General features: G+C 45.8%; 1 protein-coding gene across 2 annotated transcripts in view; it reads right to left on the bottom strand.

Annotated features, from left to right (window-relative positions):
• The window catches only part of LOC137427764 (uncharacterized), a 66039-nt gene that overhangs the window by 39013 nt on the left and 5901 nt on the right, over nucleotides 1-21125 (bottom strand). The window contains exons 2-6 of one of the 2 annotated variants that reach the window (XM_068117483.2): nucleotides 16818-16847; nucleotides 14162-14221; nucleotides 7504-7557; nucleotides 5201-5308; nucleotides 235-3417 (exon numbers count right to left, since the gene is read on the bottom strand). In XM_068117483.2, the coding sequence (XP_067973584.2) occupies nucleotides 1496-3417; nucleotides 5201-5308; nucleotides 7504-7557; nucleotides 14162-14221; nucleotides 16818-16847 (2174 nt within the window). In that variant the 3' untranslated portion in view covers nucleotides 235-1495. Of the gene's footprint in view, nucleotides 1-234; nucleotides 3418-5200; nucleotides 5309-7503; nucleotides 7558-14161; nucleotides 14222-16817; nucleotides 16848-21125 lie in introns of those variants that run through there. The other variant, XM_078777791.1, reaches the window with a different exon arrangement.

Below are 21125 nucleotides of genomic sequence, written 5' to 3'. Positions count from 1 at the left end.
TCTGATTACTGTTTACCTGAGGTCACGTAGCTTTCCCATCAGATCTCACGCCCTCAATGTGCACTGAGCTTATCTTAACTAGATCTTAATTAGATGCGGCCCAGCAACCGCTAGTGCACACCGGAATCTACAGATTAGCGCTAATTAATTGGGGAATTATAATCTCCCAAGCTAACGAGGTGCGGACTGCGTTAAACCAATGGAGGAAAAAGGCAGACACAGACAGATTGGAAAAAGAGTTCAACAATCGTGTGTTTATTATTTACAATGAATGTGAAATGTGGCAATGGAGAACATGCGGTGGGATTGAAGCACTTTAATGACGAGCAATTAAGGAACAATCAAAACGTTGGGTCAAAAATGCACATGCAACTAATTAGGGGAGGAATGCAAAAATGTACAAGGGAGAACAATTGCAAGCAATAAAAGGTGCAAACACAATATACAACAAAGAAAAGAGACGAAGAGCAGCACAATACCTACTCCTTACCTATCTCAAAGCATAGTATATGCGTGTCCAATCAGAACATCCGAAGGGTAAAGAGTCAAGCAAGAATGAAAGGGGGAGGTGGTTTTGAACTCTTTGCTCACCAGGCCTGGGCTGTCATGCCAAGTCACCCATATACTAAGGGAGGGGGTAAAAGGAGGAATACTGTTTGGTGTCCAAGGTGCATATGGCAGAGGTGCAGTGTGTATCTGTGGTTCCGTCCCTGAAAAGAAGAGGAAGCAGTGATGCCGCTGTTGATGATCCTGCGTTCAAAGTAGACGATTTAAGGGAAGAAAAGAATGCACAAGGCGATAGGCTTACTTATCGTTGTGAGATTCCTTAACGTGTGTGTGAGTGTGTGGCTTGGCTTGGCCCTAATGAGTGCACTCTGCATGACACCTGATTCGCTCACTCACCCAGCACTCTGTTCCGCCAAACAGCAATCTCGGGCTTCCCAGCTCCAGCTCTGTTCCAGTTCCAGTTCCAACCTGCCTATCTCCTATCCTATCGTCATGCACCACCGACTAAGCCAAGATCATCCACCAACAACGAGAACAAACAACTCTGTTCATCTGGACCCTGGTAGTTGTTGGTTGTAGAAAAGGTGACACCCTTTTAGCTTTGTTGTGGAACTCGTAAGGCAAGGATCCCCTTCCTCACTGGAGAAGGGTGCAGTCATTATCCTTTTCAGCACACATTCCAGCTGCTCGGTGGTGCCGCACAGACTTAGGCCTCAGCCTCCAAGGGGTCAGTCTCCTGTTCAGCATTTTCTGTGACTGATTGGCATTGATTGGCATATTTTGGTTACAGCCAGCCATTTTGCTTTCCCCAAAAGGCCGTAGGGCTTTGAGTGCTTGACAGGGGTCATCAGTGGCACTCAGCGGAGTTGTGCCAAGATGGTATTTGCCAGCGTTGCGCATCTGCCTGATCCCTTTATCCTCACTGGTTGGCTTAATAGCTTGCCGTCGCTTGGGTTTGCTCACAGGGGAGGTATTCACAACTAATCCACTAATGGGTCCTCATGTGTACCTGGCTCTGTTTCTTGGTACTGAATGATTTGCTGCACACAGTGCAATTATACGGCCTCTCCCCAGTATGGATCCTCATGTGCATCTGGCAATGTTCTTTCTTCATGAATGATTTGCTGCACATAGTGCACTTATACGGCCTCTCCCCAGTATGGATCCTCATGTGTACCTGGTGGTGTTCCTTGGCCATGAATGATTTGCTGCATACAGTGCAATTATACGGCCTCTCCCCAGTATGGATCCTCATGTGCATCTGGCAATGTTCTTTCTTCATGAATGATTTGCTGCACACAGTGCACTTATACGGCCTCTCCCCAGTATGGATCCTCATGTGTACCTGGTGGTGTTCCTTGGCCATGAATGATTTGCTGCACACAGTGCAATTATACGGCCTCTCGCTCGTATGGATCCTCATGTGTATCTGGCAATGTTCTTTCTTCATGAATGATTTGCTGCACACAGTGCACTTATACGGCCTCTCCCCAGTATGGATCCTCATGTGTACCTGGTGGTGTTCCTTGGCCATGAATGATTTGCTGCACACAGTGCAATTATACGGCCTCTCCCCAGTATGGATCCTCATGTGTATCTGGCAATGTTCTTTCTTAATGAATGATTTGCTGCACACAGTGCACTTATACGGCCTCTCCCCAGTATGGATCCTCATGTGTACGTGGTGGTGTTCCTTGGCCATGAATGATTTGCTGCACACAGTGCAATTATACGGTCTCTCTCCAGTATGGATCCTCATGTGTATCTGGCAATGATCTTTGGTACTGAATGATTTGCTGCACCATGTGCACTTATAGGGCCTCTCGCCCGTGTGGGTCCTCATGTGTACCCGGCAGTTTGCCTTCTTCCTGAATGATTTGCTGCAAACAGTGCACTTATACGGCCTCTCCCCAGTGTGGGTCATCAAGTGTTCCTGACAGTGCGCCTTGGTACGGAATAATTTATTACAGTTGCCACACTTGAACGGCCTCTCTTCCCTATGAATCCTCATGTGCTGTTTGTAGCCCGCGTCATAACCAAACGATTTACTGCACACGGTGCACTTGTATGGCCTCTCTTTATTATGAGTCTTCATATGCTGTTTGCAGCCCGCGTCATAACTGAACGATTTGCTGCACAGGGTGCACTTGTACAGCTTCTCAGTAGAGTGTGTCCGAATGTGATTTTGACACAGCCGTTTGGCAGTGAATAATTTATTACAGACATTGCACTTGAATGTTTTTTTTGGAGCATGAATCCTCATGTGCAATTTCCATTTGGAGTGCTGTCCAAACGATTTATTACACATGGTGCACTTGTACGACCCGTCACCAACATGGGTTCTCATGTGTTTCTGGCAGCTTGGATTCCTTTTGAATGACATGTTGCACACGGTGCACTTATAGGTTTTCCCCCCAGTGTGAGTCCTCATGTGGTTCTTGTGGTGTTTATTCATTCTGAATGATTTGTTGCACACGGTGCACTTGAATGGCTTCTCTCCGGTATGAATCCTCATGTGTTCCTCGTATGTTGACCTCCATTTGAATGATTTATCACATATAAGGCACTTGTAAGGCTTTTCCCCAAGATGTGTTCTCATGTGATTCTCATGCGTTGACATGTCAGAGAATAATGTGAAACATACAGAACACTTGAACTGATTCTCCGAAGGGTGGATCCTCATGTGTACCTGATACGTTGGAATGCATCCAAATGTTTGATTGCACACGGTGCACGTGTGTATCTTTTGTGAAGTGGGAATCTTCCTTTGTTCGTGTCCATTAATATTTTTCCATTTGTCATCGATAGATTTCACACCATCACCTTCCTTGTGTTGTGGCGAAGCATTCTCCGTGAGCGTCACACCATTCTTGGTGATGGATAACATCTTGAATATTGGTGTCCGTATTTCTAAAGATTGGTCAGAAAAAAAGAAGAACTTTTATCATAGGGATGCAATACATACAACACATGAGGATGTATGTGAAATAGCAATGAATCAGCAAACTTACACTTTCATGAAGCCTGCATTTGGAAGTCAATTAACGTATTTTGAGGCCTTTTCATATTTTGAGCGAGGTATTTAATTTTACAAATATTTTAACCACGTCAGTGGGGAGAGAGAAGTACAAAGTGCAACAAAATTGAAAGTTTCAGAAACAAAACATAAATCCCCGACGGATTGGCTCTGTAGTCCGATATGTACCCCGCGGTTCAACGCTCGGCCGCATCTAGATCTAATTAAGATAAGGGTGGTGCCCATCAAGGGTGCGTGCCCTGGTCAGGAGCCCACGTGACCTCTAGTTAAACGGTTATAGACGGCAGATACTGGAACACATGGTTGACCAGCAACCTGCACGAAGTCACAAAGTCATTCGTGCACGGTAGCCTCAGGCCTGGAAAGTTTGAGGAGAACCAAGGATACACTCCCTTATAGTTCCGAGATCCAGCGCGGTAACAACATTTCGGTTAGATGCACCTGAATTTGTTGAACATGACGCCACACATTCTTGTGTTTCAACAAGCAAGTGTGTCCAAATTGAACGATTCACCTGATGCAGGAACTTGGATCAAAGAAAAACATTTAGTTCCTTTATTTTGTTGTTCAACAAATGTGGGAAAAATAGTTTTGTTGTGGGAAGATTTCTGGCGTTTTATTCACGATGCGTCTCCTACAATATCTGTGCAATAGTTGCAAGAATCACTACCTGAAGGTGATCAACTGGCACACTCATTTACTCTCCTCCCACAAACCGCACACCACACAGCAGCCCTGAGAAGCATTAGCATCGATTTTGCTTCGGAAATCAGCAATCATACACCTTCTATTAAAATGATCTCATTACAACCAAAACTTTGTGTACCCCGGTTAGAATAGGTACACCGTATCCCTGCGCATCGTAAGAGGCGACCAAGGGTTGGCGCCAGGAAGGGCATCCGGCCATAAAAACATTGCCTCAAACAGGGAACCATGATTGTCATGGGGCCCGCAAGGCTAACCCCCGCTCTAGCGGGGAAAATGGCCTTAAAACGATCATTCATTCATTCATTCACAACCAAAACTGCTCACATTGAATCTCTCACCTCCTTTTGATGCAAGTTTTGACGTTCTAAGCAAAAACTGTTTGAGAGCTTAGCGCTGTTGAAGCGGTCTTATACACCACCATATTTAACATGTCCAATAACTGCGAAACTGGAGGTTCTCGCTAATTACAAGAAGGTCATTTTTGTTCTACAGTGTTCAAGTATATAATTCTATATAAATAAAATAAAGATTGAAAAAGTCATATAAATAAATTGATTCCGCAATTTCCCACCGTTTGTGCAGTGGCTATTTCACCACCGCAACAAACACGTCACATTAGTTATTCATGGCTGTTGTTTGTGTCCAATATGACGTTCTTAAAAAAACAGTAAATTTCCTGTTTGGAATGATTTTCAATGTTGTTTGAGTGCCAGGCAGACAGAGTAAGAATATTACCTCATTCCTCTCTGTGCATGTGCGTTCGGGATGTTCAGGAAGTTTTGTAAATAGGCAGATTCGTTTTCCGATTCATGTTCTGATTCGTTTTCAAAACATCACATTGAATTGAAATAAAGTTGTTCCACTGACGTTTACAGTCAGATGGACATTAACCAATTGCTGAACCTTATGCGTGTGCGTGTGTGTGGGGTAACAAGCCTCTGAGCTCACCATCTGCATTGCAAGAATCTTCACTCAGTTCTTCTTTCACATGGATGTTGTTTGAAGTTGGAAGAGCATCATCATGGCGAACCCTCCTCTCAATGGCACCAATTTCACCTGCACAAAATCCAATGTTAGAGCAACAAAGCGTTTTAATTCTTCAATATATGCCAAGCTCAGCATTAACGACAGTTTGAAACCTGCAAGTAGGAGCGTTGGGTTATGGCAGTTATTGATGGAATGGTGGAATCAAACAGCCTCAGGAAGTGGTTCTACAAATTGGAGGGGGGGAGGGGAGAACAAAGAGTGAAGGGTGGTGGAGGTGGTTATCTAAGCAAGGATTTTGGGGATTTTTCCTGGTCAGCTTTACCAGAAGAAAGCATGCATCCAGGAGCAGCTGGAGAGGGTTGGTGACTGAAAGTGCCGATGGAACCAGACCAGAGGACAGGTGGCAATATATATATTTAAATCAAGAGAGCCAGCAACCCTTCTGTGATGTTAGTGCAACAGGTTTTGTGCTGCTGCCTCAATGCAGGAGATTGGAGGATTTTGAAAGTTTGATAGTTTACAGCATTCCGTCGACACAAATGTTACGTTGGGTGCCAGCTAAGAGAGGAGAGAAGCACTCCATTGAGATACAGGTGAAACATCGTCAGGTGTGAAAAGTTCAAATTTTTCAACAAATGAAATTTAATGCACCTGTGCATCTTTCGAGGTGGGGGTTTGTATACAGAGTGCTTTTGTATACAGAGTCAAGGCTCATGGAAGAGCGAGAACACAGGACAGATCAGGACAGAAGAGGACAAATGTAACAGCAGAAAAGGAAGGTGGAAATGCCAATAGCAGGGCATAGGGACATAATAGACAAACGGACAACAGGGTACGCAGGTAAGGTGGAAGGGTTGGGGAAAATTCAGGGAGTGGACAATATGGATACAGAAGCAAACTCTCGGGCAGGAAGGAAAAACTAGCAATTTGGGGGAGGGTGGGAAAGGGGTTAATTAGGGTATGAAAGATCATGGTTTTGGATGGGGTTGATTTTTCAGGACTTCAACATCATTGGAGACTATGGGCCTTTCAATTTCCCATTATAGACACGTCACTTGTTTCTGTCCTCTACCGCCTCCTTTCTGGTATTGCATCCTCTGCTCTTTCCGCGATTTGTCCCCCACCTTCCCCTCCCTCCCCCCAAGATTTCTGCAGGACACACGGTCCATCATAAACCCCATTTTGGTGAAACCAAAATCCAGGATCACTGCTCACATTCACTCATTCGTTCATCTTTTTTTCCCCGCATGTGGAACCAACTTCCACACTCTCTTCAACCTCATTCTTCCCTCTAGGTCTTCAAGACAGTTGTTCAACACTATCTCACATCATCTCATTGTTATCCGCATCTGTCTATCTTCACCCTCGGCCCAGATGTTGGCATTTCCCCTTCTCTTTCTGCTGTTCCTTTTGTTATGTTGCATCCTGCTCCGTTCTGTGTTCTAGCTCTTCCACGAGCCTCGACTCGGCAAACAAAAAAAATAAAATAAAATATTCGCTTTGATGAACTGGAAGGAGGAACGTTCAATCCAAACGTCCATGTGCAACAGGCCTGGAACCGGAAAAAATGATTTTTCATTTTACTATTTCATTACACTAATCGGCACGTTAACGCGTGGCAGAATCAGAAAAAACCCCAAGGGACACTGCGGAGGATTTTAAGAAAAAACGTTTTTTTTTCTTCCAACGCAATTGAATGAATGAAAATGAATGAATGAATGAATGAATGATCGTTTTAAGGCCATTTTCCCCGCTAGAGCTGGGGTTAGCCTTGCAGGCCCCATGACAATCATGGTTCCCTATTTGAGGCAATGTTTTTTTTTATGGCCGGATGCCCTTCCTGACACCAACCTTTGGTCACGCTCTTACGATGCGCAGGGATACGGTGTACCTATTCTAAACCGGGGTACACACCGTGATCATTCATCCCAGCAAGCTGGTACTCAATTTGCCGACCTCGGAAGGATGACAGGCTGAGTCCACCCCCCTGGCATTAATTCAGCGATCGACCGGGATGCAATTACACAAAATAAATGTTTCTTTCTAAATTGATAACCTTAAATGCAATTAATTTTCTGAACTTGAAATTAGGGTTTCTAGATGGAAAAGGCACATTTAAAAAAGGGAATCTCTACAAGTTGAATAAGCAAAGTATAGAAGAACAAAATATAATATTGTGGAATCCAAACTTGACAGCGCTGTAACACAATTCTCATACTCAAGTATCGTTACCTTCAAGTTGAACAATATTGTTTGATTATTACCTTGTGAAGGAGATCCATTCGTCAGGACAGGTTGCACCTTCACCATAGAAGATTCTGCAGAAAAAGAAAAACCTGCTCTGAAAAGCAATAACGAACTGGCGCACACACACACACACATACTTTGAAACCTTGCAGATCTCAGTTCCACCTCTTGAAACCCATGCACGTGTGGAGATAGCAGCCAACAACACCTTTCATGCACACACGGAAGTAGATACTTTGAGACCAGAGAGGGCTCTGTTCCACCTGCTGAAGCCTGGATATGGAGATAACAACCAATGACACTCGCATACCTACATTGTTCTCCAGTAGCTTCCCCCTGCTCACATTAAACTCCTATCCCTCCATTCCTACTTGTTTCCCTCCCCTGCCTTTTGTCCAGTTCCTCCCCATTGTCATCTTGGGGAAAATGTCAGGGGCATAGAAAAGGCCCCTTTATATGGTATCTGCCAAGAGGCAAACAATTGAAAAGAAGGGACATTCAAAAATTTTGTGTGCATGCAGCACTACCCTTGTGTTCTCAGGAGGAACCAAGTAATGCTCTAGAAAGATTCATGTAAAGGGGCGCCAATTTGATTCATAGAGCTAGATGAATAAGTCAATGTATTTTATTTGCCAGATGTAGGGTGCCCCTTTATATGAACTTCCCATATGTGGGAAGCAAGGATGTATGCAATGTAAAGCCCTTAATGGCACAGCCTGGATTAAAAAAAGAGCTGTTCAGGTTCCCAGTGAGACAGAAGCAGAAAATAGCCCGTGGTGATCGCACTGGTAAGATCACGAGCTCCAAAAAGCCTCATGGAGAGCAAAATGCGAGTCGGCATCAGAACACTGTCTCGACTAATGGATGGCGTGAAATAAACCGCACGCCAAGCCGACTGGCGAAGACAACCACCGAGCACAGAGGAGGAAGTGCCTATTCAGATGAATGTAGGAATGGCGATACCTGTACTTCTCATTTAACCGACCTGGCATTTACAATTTCACTTCACCATTGTCCGCGTTTCCATGTCACTTGAGTGGCAAAATGCATCGCCCAGGAATACCGCAGAGGATTTGGGGGGCGGACTTGAGGAAAATGCATTTTCTTTTTCAATGAAAGTACAAAAAATAAATGTTGCTTTCTCTGTTGATAACTGTTACGTGCTCCTCCCCAAACCCCGGCCACGGTGTACCTCCGAGCCCCGAAAGGAGTCACAACAGAAAGATGTGCTATTGTGTGTGCCAATGACCAATGGTGAAACCACACCAATCAATTGTTACAAAAACCAAGTATTGTATTAAAACCACACAATAATAACAAGTAACGCACGTACAAGAAAACCTCACTTGCACAGCAAACACCATATAATTTCTATGATGGTACCACCAATTTCCTGAATCAATAACTCACGGTATTCCCACGTGAACAATCGGTAACATCCCCCAACGTCACTGTGTCACGATACCAGGCCAAAGTCGATCCCCTTGGCTCTCGCGATCACAAGAAAAGGTCGTACTGAGACCTGGACCCAGAACGGCTAACAGTCGACGCTGCAGACGAGCCGCTTGGTGAGGTGTCGGGCCGACGTCGGTCCAGTAAAAGTTCACCCAAAAGGCGACTGGGAATTCACACCTTCGGTTCACCAGACAATGACGCTGACATGAACGATCAGTGGCTCCCAAGCGGAGAACCGAGAGTTCCCAAGCGAAATCCACGACACACACGAGAACCAGGCGAATGGCTGGTGCGGGTGCGAGGTGAAATGGCTGGTGCGAGGTGAAATGGCGGACGGGTCGGTAATGAAGGCGTACCTGCTCTCCAGCGATGATTCACTTTCGGAACCAAAAGCAAAACCCGTCACACAGGTTTATTTGCCACAGCAATAACGACTGTCACAGGAATTCCTTTCCCAAGGAAACCAATATTCGCTCGTGACCAATGTCCACCAGCGTCCACTCGACACCTCGAAGCAGATAGGCCTTCCTTCCCCGATCTCACTTAATAATAATAATAATAATAATTCATTTATTTTGTATAGCGCTTTTCCAGAAGCCCAAAGGCGCTTTGACAGAGTGGAAAACATAATGCATAATGCATTTCCACTTGATCCGCTCGCCCGCCGCTTCTTCTTCTTCTTTTTCTTCTTCTTCCGTTTTCTCCCTCACCCATCTCGTTTTCCTTCTGAGACATTATTTTTACCTTTGAAGACAGTTATCTCCATTTCACACTCAAACTAACAATAATAGTACATGAAACTAAAAATGCTTCAAGTGGATGACAACCACAAAGACGGAAGTGACGAATCCGTAACAATAACACAAAATGGAATTTAGGGTTTTTAGATGAAAGAGGCACTTTTTTGAAACGGGAAATCACTGCCCTGACAAGTCAAGTAAAGCAAAGTACAACAACAACAACAACAACAACAACAACAACAACATGCATTTTAAGGCCATTTTCCCTGCTAGAGCGGGGGTTAGCCTTGCGGTCCCCATGACAAGATTCTCCATTTTGCCCTATTTTCTGCATCTCTCCTTGTTAACCCCCTTGCCCGCATTTCTTCTTCCACCATCTTTAGCCAAGTCTTTCTCTGTCTTCCCCGTCCTCTACTTCCTTCTACATTAATTTCCATCACTCTTCTCAACCAGTCACTTTCATCCTTCCTCAACACATGACCAAACCATCTCAACCTGTTCCTCTTCACAGCATCAATCACAGGCAATATTCCCATCATCTTTCGCAATTCATCATTTGTCTTCCTCTCTCTCAACGATACTCCGCACATCCATCGAACCATTCGCATTTCCACCCTTTCCAGCCTTCGTTGCTGCTCTACGTTCATTACCCATGTCTCGCTCCCATAAATCATAACACTTCTCACACATGCAGCATACACCTTTCCCTTCAGCTTCAGCGACACTCTCCTCCTCATCAGCACGCCACTCAGTTCCCGAAACTTCTTCCATGCACATCTCACTCGAGCAACCGTTGCCGAGTCTGATCCACCTTCTCCATTCAGCATGTCTCCGAGGTAGCAAAATGTTTTCACACCTTCCAGCTTCACGCCGTCTCCAAGATCCAACTCACCATTTCCTCCATCTGCAGCTCCCTCTGTGCACACCTTACATTTGAATGTAGCTGCCACACTGGTTAATGACCCTCTCAGACCACTACATTTTTGATGAACCCACTCAGCACACATTGTACATTGAATGGAGTTCACTCCGACACCCTTCCTGCACACAGCACACGGCCACTTCCCAGTTCTTTCCACCTCACCACATGCTTTACCACTTGCCATCACCTTCGTCTTTCGATATTCACCTTCAGACCTTTTGTCTCCATACATTCCTTCCACGTGTTCATATTTTCCTTCAGTCCATCCATACTTTCCGCAATCAACACCAGATCATCTGCATACAACAACTCCCACGGTAAACCCTCCTTTATGTTCTGAGCCAGCACCTCCATCACAGCTACAAATAGTAGTGGACTTAGTACCGACCCCTGATGCACTCCCACCTTCACCTCAAACTCACCACTGTTCCCGTCCTTCGTCCTTACAGCTGTCCCGCTCTTTTGTACATTGCCATCACTCTCTGATCAACCATTCCTCCACTCCTAACTTCCTCAATGCCCATGTCAATACTTTGCGTGGAACCCTATCGAATGCTTTCTCCAGATCAACAAACCCAAAAAACAACTTCTTCCAATTCTCCATGTACTTCTCCTGCAACTGCCTCACAATGAAAAGCGCATATGTCGTTCCTCTTCCTGGCATAAATCCAAACTGCATTTCGTCGATCTTCACTTTCTTCCTTATCCTCCTCTCCAACACCCTTTCCAATACCTTCATTCCATGCTCCAATAACTTTATCACTCGGTATGAGCCACACTCCAGAGGGTCACCTTTCCCCTTGTATAGAGGGACGAGGGTACTCAGTTCCCAATCCAATGGAATGCGGCCTTCTTTCACCACCAGATGACAGATCTCTGTCATTCTCTTCACACCCCAACTTCCTGCTGCCTTCAACATATCTCCCACAACTCCCGTCGGCCCTCCCGCTTTTCCACTCTTCATTGCTTTTATCGCTTCCTCAACTTCCTTCTCAGTTATCTTCTCTGCCGGTCCTAAAACTGGGTTACTCTCTATGTTGCCATCCCATTCATTCTCTGTATTCAACAGCATTTCCATATATCTTTTCCATCTTCCTTTAATTCCATCTGGGTCGACAACGATTTGTCCCACTTCATCCTTCAAGCAACTCACCCCCATCACATCACACCTCTCTTTCGCTATCTGCTTTGCAATCCTGAATACTGCTTTCTGACCCTCTTCCGAATCCAAGCGTTCTCCGAACATTTTCCTACATGCCTCCTGCGCCTTTGCTACCTCTTTCTTTGCAGCCTTCCTGGCTGCCTTATAACTTTCATGCTCTGCTGTTTCTGCTCCCGTACCCTTCGCCTTCTGCCACTCCTTGAACTTCTTCCTCTTCTCGTCAATCCTCTTTCCAACTTCATCATCCCACCACCATGTTTCCGAGTGCCTCGGTGGTCCTTTTGTCCATCCACATACCTCACCAACGGCTCCCAACAGACTAGCTTTCATTGACATCCAACCACTTTCAAGCTCAACCACATCATCCTCTACCCTACTTAGCCTCTCTTTTAATGCCTCCCTTACTGTCACCTCTTTCAACCTCCACACCTTCATTCTCGGTTGGTACTTCACCCGCCGAGCTCTCCTTGCACCTTTCACCCTAATGTCGCAGACAACCAAGTGGTGCTGTGAAACAGCCTCCTCCCCCACCCCCGGGATCACCTTTGTGTCCCGGAGATGCCCCCTATCTCGCCTACGCACCATCAGGTAGTCAACGGTTGTCGTCGACCCACCTGACGTGTATGTAACAAGCTTATTATCCTCTTTCTGGAACTGAGTATTACAAATCAACAAATCAGCTCCATCAGCAAACTCCAAAATCCTTTCACCTTCTCCATTTCTCACACCATATCCGTAACCCCCATGAACTCCCTCAAAACCATCCATACTCCTTCCCACATGTCCATTTAGGTCTCCTCCCACCACAACAACTTCCTCATCTTTCACGTTTTCCATCAGCTTCTCTATCGCACACCAGAACTTGTCCTTCTCTTCATCGCTTCGACCAACCTGCGGAGCATATCCCGAGATGACGTTCACCAAGAGCTTTCCAATCATCATTTTCACCATCATCAACCTATCACTCACTCTAGTCACACTCACCACACTGTCTACAAACTCCTCAGAAAACAGGACACCAACACCATTCACGCCCTCCAGGCACCCTTGCCACACAAACTTGTATTTCTGTCCCTGCCTACCCTTCACCATTCTCACACCACTTCCCTTCCATCTCGTCTCTTGCACACAACATATGTCCACTCTTCTTCTGACCAATACTTCCACCACTTCTCCTGATCTCCCTGTCATTGTCCCTACATTCCATGTCCCAAACCTCAGAAACCGATCTCCACTTCGGGCTGCACCCTGCCCATATGTAGTTGTAATTGTCATGGTTCTCTTTTTGAGGCAATGTTTTTATGGCCGGATGCCCTTCCTGACGCCAACCCTCTTAGTCGTCTCTTACGACACGCAGGGATACGGTGTACCTATTCTGACCAGGGTACACACTGGGAAACGTTTCAAACATGGAAATTCTGGAGGGGGGGGTGGGGGCGGCGTCAGCATCACGGCTGCAGTTTAAACATATTCCAACAATATCCAAACAGAACCATGAAAACCATGAAAAACAATCTGGGAAAAGTCTCCAAGCGAGAACGTGGATTTGAGAAAGAAGGAGCAGAGGCGGAAGAAAAACGAGATACAGGGGGCAGGGCACAAGTCGAGACGAGGAGGAGAGCGAACAAGCACGTGTCCGGGAGGAGAGAAAGAATCAATATAGAATTCTTTGTCTAGGGAGGTGAGGTGAGGGGGAGAAAACAAAATAAAAGAAACAAGTAATACAGCGAAGGAAAGAACTTAAATTGACAAAACACCGATGGGGGGAGGGATGCCTCAAGTTACCAGGCCGCGCACGAGGTACGACCCAGGAAACGATTAATTACATACAAGTTTGTACGAATTACAAACCAATACTAACTAGAAACACACAATAACACGTACACAGTAAAATAACCAGTGGAAATTTGACAAAGACAAGAATGGGAAAATACTTAAACTTTGATGCCGTGGAGAGCTCGAAGTACGCTTCACTCGCCCGAGGAACCGGAAGTAAAGCAAAGTAGACAAGCAGAAAATATAACGTTGTGAAATTCAATCTCAATGACTACTCAACACAATTCCCATTAATGAACAGGATTAAATAATTAAATTGATGCAGGTGGGAAATTTACATGCCCAGACCAGGAATCGGATCCTGGTCCTCTGGAAAACTGTACCAGTGCTCTGCCATTTGAGCTATCTGGGCGACCCTGACCAAGCATGCAATTTTCCCACACATATGATTGCCACTCTCTTTCCATCAATGCTTCTGGGGCACACTGGTATGGTTTTCCAGAGGACCTGTGTTCGATTCCTGGTCTGGGCATATAGTTTTCCCACATATATCAATTTAACAATTCCCATCATAAAGTATTGTTATCTTCCAGTTGAACAATATTATCTTTGAATCTTACCTTGTGAGGGAGATATATTTGTAGGTACAGGTTCCACCTTCACCACCACAATAGAAGATTCTGCAGAAAAACAAAACCTGCTATAAAAAGGCAATCAAAGACACAGACACAGACCTCCCATTAGCAATTTGCAAACAATTTCAAATATGAGCTCAGATGGCTGTTCATGTCGTGCAGGAACGTAAATCGCTTGAAAGTTTTACTTTTGACCTCATTTACACCAAAGAAACGAACGATCTCAAATGCACCGAACAACAGAAGCCACCTTGATTATCGGCAAATTTATGAAAGGCAAACAGGAATAAACACCAAACTACGCAGATTAATCTGAAACAACGATAGTCTTTGATTACAAGGCTACTGAAAATGACAAGATAAATAAAAAATTAATTAACAATGGAGAGCAAAAGGGAACAAAAACAAAATAAATTGGTTGGAGAAGAACAAAAATAACGGAGTCGTTATTCCTTTCAAATGTGTTGAGAGGACACTGGGGTGCGGGGTGGAGAGGTTGGAATAGCACATCGAAAGGAGAGATTACTGTTTTCCACCACAGCCAGAACTCACGACATCAGATTACGAGCTTTGGCTCAGTGGACGCACCCTGGGGGTGTCAGCAGTGTGCAGAATGGTGCACCGATCTCAGGAACAAGAACCCTGAATGTGTCCATGGCACAAGAACTGCCACAGTCGCAGAACCATTTTGGAGAAACAGTGGAGAAGCCGTAGTATGCCACCAGGGCACAGGTTGGCACAGTGTGACAGAACCCCCTCTCCCCAGCCCTCTCTCTTCCACAGATCTACCGACATCCCTGTACTCTGCTGTTGTAGTGCTTCAATGTTTTCCCCTCTCTCCCCCTCTTGTCTCCCACTCCCTTAATTGTATGTTTTATGTGTCCGTGCATGTTTTCGTGTTTCACGTGTTAATTCTTACATGAGCCTCAACTGTGCATGCAAATAAACACACAAACAAACAAACAAAAAATAAATAAAACAAATCTGGAGAGTGTCGGCAGCAAAAAAAAAAAAAAAAAAAAAACCTGTGGGGGATTGACGGTTATTTCCCCACAGTTTTTCGGAAGATTTTAAAAATATGTTACCTGAATTTGAGGTGAACCCCCTTTTCAGCCTCTTATGGGAGACAGATCCATGTGGGAAGCATCACCCCATGATACCTTACTGTCTTGATGCATTGTACCAAATTTGGTCCGTATCGCTCAGACAGTTGTGGAGATGTTTTCGTGAAAATGAGGGATTCAGGGAGGGGGCCCAAGGCCCCCTTTTAAGGGATATACGCTAATGAAGAGCACAACTTAAGATTAGGGCATGGTCCCAATGCCTCGTGGGGAGTTTTGTCTGGATCTGTCTGGCGGTTTCTCAGAAGAAGATTTTTGAATAAAATACTGTTGCGTTCCTGGCGATTAAAATCATCCAAGTTGGTGTTATCAGCCACAGTGCTCAATGTCCTGCTTCCGGAATGTTTTATTATTGAGTGCCATTAAATGCGCGATCGTCTAATGTGTCTAATGCGGTGCCATAAGGGACATCGGGAAAAATCACAGAGGCAACAACATACAAGGAATTAATTAACCTAATCCCTGAGCTAAATGACATGCCCTGCCCCCTCGTGATGGGGACAAATATACAAGCTTAATCCGAACACACGGTCTAAACAAGTACTTATTACATCAAGGTTTCTACATGACATTCGGAACACCTACCTATACAAATCTACCTTGACTAAAGTATCCCTACCCCCACAAACATAACAATACCAATATATGGGGCGTCTCTGTCCTCCCCTTCTCTCCCTTTAACTCCCACTATCGGGGGCACATCCGGATGGGGTGCACAACTCCATGAGACCTTGTTGTCCCGATTGATACATTGTACCAATTTTGGTCCATAATTGGTTGGGTAGTTTGTGAGAAGACGTTTTAGTCAAATATTAACGGTCATATGGACACTGGGACGCAATCAATGAGGTTATTTCAGATAAATAACTTAAAAAGTGGAGTCGAACCACAGATTCATGGAGTGATTGAAGTGACGGAGTGACTGATTTATGCTCATGGAGTGATTGATGTGACAGATAGACTGATTTACGCTCATGGAGTGATTGAAGTGATTGAAGTGACTGATTTACGCTCACGGAGTGATTGAAGTGACCGATTTAAGCTCATGGAGTGATTGAAGTGATGGAGTGACAGATTTATGCTCATGGAGTGATTGAAGTGATGGAGTGACTGATTTACACTCATGGAGTGATGAATGCACAACAAAAAAAGGGTACCAGAGGATCTGACGATGAAAGTTGGATGTGACTCCTCTCCTCACAACTGCCTCCTCCATATTCAAAATTCCTCTCCAAAAATGTCCAATTCTCTGAATTCCGAATCACGAGTCTCTACAAATCTCTCAAAATCAAAACTTCCAAATTTACTGTGAACATCCCTCGACACAGTCTTTCCTCATGGTCCTCCCTCTGCAATCTACTCTACATCGTCTTTCCATCATTGAACCAATGGACCTCCCAGGAGAGTTAGCTCAACTTGCAGTGAATTTGAAGCAGCCACAGGAAGCACATTGTAAATTCATCAATATAAATATTTTCAAGCATTTGTGTGTTCAACCCCCTCACGCCCTCACCCCTCACCTCTCACCCACCTCCCACCACCACAAGGCCCTGCATGGGGGACAAAAAAAATACTTTCTCACACATTTTGCGCATGTAAAACATTGAAATCTTATTAATATTTTGTTTATGTATTTTTACCCTGCGCTAGCAAAGCGAAATGCAGGGTTAAGCATTCAGGTACGTACGTACGTACGTGCATGTCTGCATTTCAGTAAAGTAAAGTGTATGCCATGTCCACATTTTAAAAACTCATTTTCTCGGCAACCGTTGGTCCGATTGACATGCAATTTTCACCATAGGAGGGCCTCCTCCTGTGGAATATTTTAGTGAATATTATGTCACAGGTCACGTGGTACAGGCGCCATATTGGAAAAACCAAAAAAAAATGCACCTCTATATCTCAAAAACCACTGCACATAAATAATTGAGACAGGTCTCATTGCAAAGAACTCTCCATGCGGAATAACATATCTGAATGATGACGTCATAGGTGCCGCCGTTATGACGTCATAATTCGACAAGTAGAAAACTTTATCCGATCAGGATGAAATTTCTTGAGCATCTTCTCGGTATAAATTGATGCAGAAATAAAATTATGACGTCGTAGGTCACGTGGTTCGGCCGCCATATTGTTTTGAGTGGAAAGCCTGAGAAACCACTAAAACCCAATTTTCTCCAAAACGACTGATCAGATCGAGGCCAAACTTTACAGGCAAAATCGCATACCCATGACGAACACAAAAGTCAGGGAGCATGACGTCATGTGTCACATGGTTTCGGAGTTATGACGTTTGTCATGAAATTGTGTCTGAGTTCAAGCCCAGGTGTCATGCGACTTTTGTCCGCTGCACGGCAGTTATAAAGATCCTGGACATTAAGCGCAGCGAGCACTCCTGTGACATATATCGTGTGTTATTTAGGTGCATGTCTAGAATGGTACGTAGAATCACTTTGCTCATCGCTTGCTTTTGCTTGGATGTCACACCCATTATTGTTCCAGATGAATGCTGAGTACTGATATTATATTTGCCGATTTCTTCCACAGGTATTGCTGGGGATCGAATCTGATTAAACTCATGATCTGAGACATTGTTGTATCCTTGATTTTTACAACACTGAATCAGATTCCTCCCTCGTCTTGATCGAGATCGCCATGTCTCACAAGTTGTTACAACTACCTACTTTCAGAGGAGACCCTCAGGCGACGGACTCGTCTGCCCAGCTCAAACACTGGCTGCGACCACTGACAAGCTACCTAAACTCCTATGCAGACCCTCACGGAAGAGATCAGGCTAGCTGTCCTACATTCCCATGTGGCGCATACCATTTATGAGTACATTTCTCATTGTGAAACTTATGTTACCGCAGTAGCCGAGCTACGTCGATTTACATTCAGACTCGGAGTGTGATCTACACTCGTTACCAGCTCGCTTCCAGGCGACAGGACGCTTCAGAATCCATCGACCACTTCATCCAGGAGCTTCGTCGTTTAGCCAAAGACTGTACTGCTGAAGTCCGAACGCACGCGCAGGTGTGCGATTACCTCATGCGCCATGCGTTTGTCTCTGAAATCTACTCGCCGATCATATGACAGAGATTGCTGGAGACGTCGGATCTAACACGACAGAAGGCTCATGATTTGGCCCTTGTGCTTCACGAGGCACAGACGCAATCTGAGGTGTACGGCCGCCCGTACGTCACAGCAGGCATAACCGGAGAGAGACGCCCAGAGAGTTATGCTACAGCGGAGCGCACGATTGCCGATCCTCCACTGGAATCGGAGACAACGGAAGCTTCCGAAGCTTCAAACATGAGTTTGGCAGCCGCTGCTTCCGTGGCCCCTTCTGCCGGGAGTAACGCTAAGTGTTTTTTTTTGCGGCAATATAAATCACATGAGGTCAGTTTGCCCGGCACGGGAAGCGATGTGTCACTCGTGCGCCCGGAAAGGACATTTTGCAAAAGTATGTTGCGCGTCACGAGGCCGGCGGACACGCTCGACACTGGCTGGGATCGTCTCACCGCCCGAGGCTCGATCGGCTCCACGCGCGACACTGGCTGGCATCGGGCCCACGCGTGAGGCTCGATCGCGACCTCTAGAGGTCTCGACATCTTCCGGGCCGCCCGGACTGTCCAGCGCTGTTGTTACGGTGCTGATTGAGGGTCAGATGGCAAACGCCTTGATTGACATGGGCTCGACCGAGAGCTATGTTGACATGAGACTCGTCCAGCAGCACGGCTGACGGATTCTCGGGACATCGCGCCATATTTTCATGGCTTCCCAGGCGCTTTGGATGCGCACTAAAGGAGAATGCCGTGTGAAGTTCGTGATCAATGGCATAATGTACCCGGATGTTCGTTTAATGGTTTTACCAACGTTATGTGCAGAAGTTCTGTTGGGACACAATTTCCTCCATCGTCATGGTCGGTTAGAAATGACATTCGGCGAGGATAATACTCTCTCTGTATGCGCTCTGTCCGGGATGGAAATAGAACCCCTGTCGCTGTTTCCCAATCTGACTCCTGACTGCACCCCGGTCGCCATTAAATCGCGACAATACTCCCGGGCTGATACGCAATTTATTGCTGAGGAAAACTAGTCGCCTCCTAAAAGAGGGTATAATCGAACCTAGTCGATCGCCTTGGCGAGCGCAAGTTTTGGTTGTCCAGACTGAAAATCATCGCAAACGCTTGGTAATTGACTACTCGCAAACTATTAATAGATTTACGGAATTGGATGCCTACCCACTCCCAGGATTGGATGCCTTGGTCCGACAGGTGGCTCAGTACAGTATGTCCAGTACTTCAGATCTCCGTAGTGCGTATCATCAAATCCCGATTGCTGCAGCTGATCGCATCTACACTGGCTTCAAATCCGGTCAGAGGTTGTACCAGTTCCCCCGTTTGCCCATCGGAGTCATAAATGGGGTTCATGTTTCCAAAGAGCCATTGATGACATTATTGCTAAGGAAAACTTGACAGATGTCTTTGTTTACTTGGACAATTTAACGGTTTGTGGGTACGATCAAGCTCACCATGATGCTAATCTGCAGCGCTTCCTCCAGGTTGCGCGCAAGTACCGTCTGACCCTGAACGAGGCTAAATGTCGCTACTCGGCCCGGACAATAGATCTTCTGGGGTACACCGTGACCCACGGTACTATCACCCAACACAAGGAGCGCCTGCGACCCTTGCTCAACATGGACCCGCCTCATGACCGTGCTTCTTTGAAGCGTGACCTCGGGCTGTTTGCACTTTATTCGAGGTGGGTCCAAAATTACTCCGAAAAGCTCCGTCCCCTTGTGGATTGCAAAGTGTTCCCCATGTGTCACGCCGCCAAGGTCGCCTTCCACGGGCTGAAGTCAGAAATAGCTCGCGCCGCTGTGTCGTCTATAGATGAAAACATACCCTTTGTTTTGGAAAGCGATGTGTCGGACCACGTGATAGCTGCCACGCTCTCTCAAGGGGGGCAACCTGTGGCCTTTTTCTCAAGGACTTTCTCCTCAGCGGAGAGACGTCACTCGTCTGTCGAGAAAGAAGCGCATCCAATTGTTGAGTCTATTAGGCGTTGGTGACCGTACTTGCTTGGCAAACATTTTGAAGTCATCACTGATCAGCAAAGTGTCGCTTTTATGTACGATACATGCCATGCCCAGTGCACCAAGAACGAGAAAATCACTCGATGGCACATAGAGTTAGCCGATTATAGCATTCGCATCACGTATCGCCCGGGGTGGGATAATCTCGCAGCGGACGCACTATCACTGCCAGCGGTGTGCGCGAGTCTCACCTCCTTTGAGGATCTGCGCGTTCTTCATGAAACGTTGTGCCATCCCAGTACGACTCGTCTAGCTCATTATGTGCGCTGTCGCAATTTGCCCTACTCTTTTGAAGACATTCGCCGTCTGTGTTGCACTTGTCCCATTTGTGCGGCATTCAAACCGCATTTCTATAAACCGCAGATGGGTACACTGATCGAGGCTACTAGGCCGTGGGAGAGATTATCTATGGACTTCAAAGGGCCCCTGCTGGCTTCAAGTCTACCTGTTTCTGCTGGTCTACTGGCTTCGGGTATCTCTCGTTCTCCTCACGATCATGGACGAGTTCTCCCGATTCCCTTTCGATTTCCCGTGCAGTGACATGACCGCGGGGACAGTTATTCCGTGTCTGCAGATTCTGTTTTCCATGTTCGGGAATCCGGGTTATGTACACACCAACCGCGGTACTGTGTTTTGGTCCCAAGATGTGCAAACCTTTCTGCTACAGCGGAATATCGCTTCCAGTTATGCTACTCCGTACAGGCCACAGGCGAACGGTCAGGTGGAAAGT

The sequence above is a fragment of the Myxine glutinosa genome, chromosome 5, assembly GCF_964187855.1.
Source record: "Myxine glutinosa chromosome 5, kmMyxGlut1.1, whole genome shotgun sequence".
In the NCBI taxonomy this organism is placed as follows: Eukaryota; Metazoa; Chordata; class Myxini; order Myxiniformes; family Myxinidae; genus Myxine; species Myxine glutinosa.
Note: the sequence above shows the minus strand (reverse complement) of the source record. Positions and strands in the feature narration are given on the sequence as shown.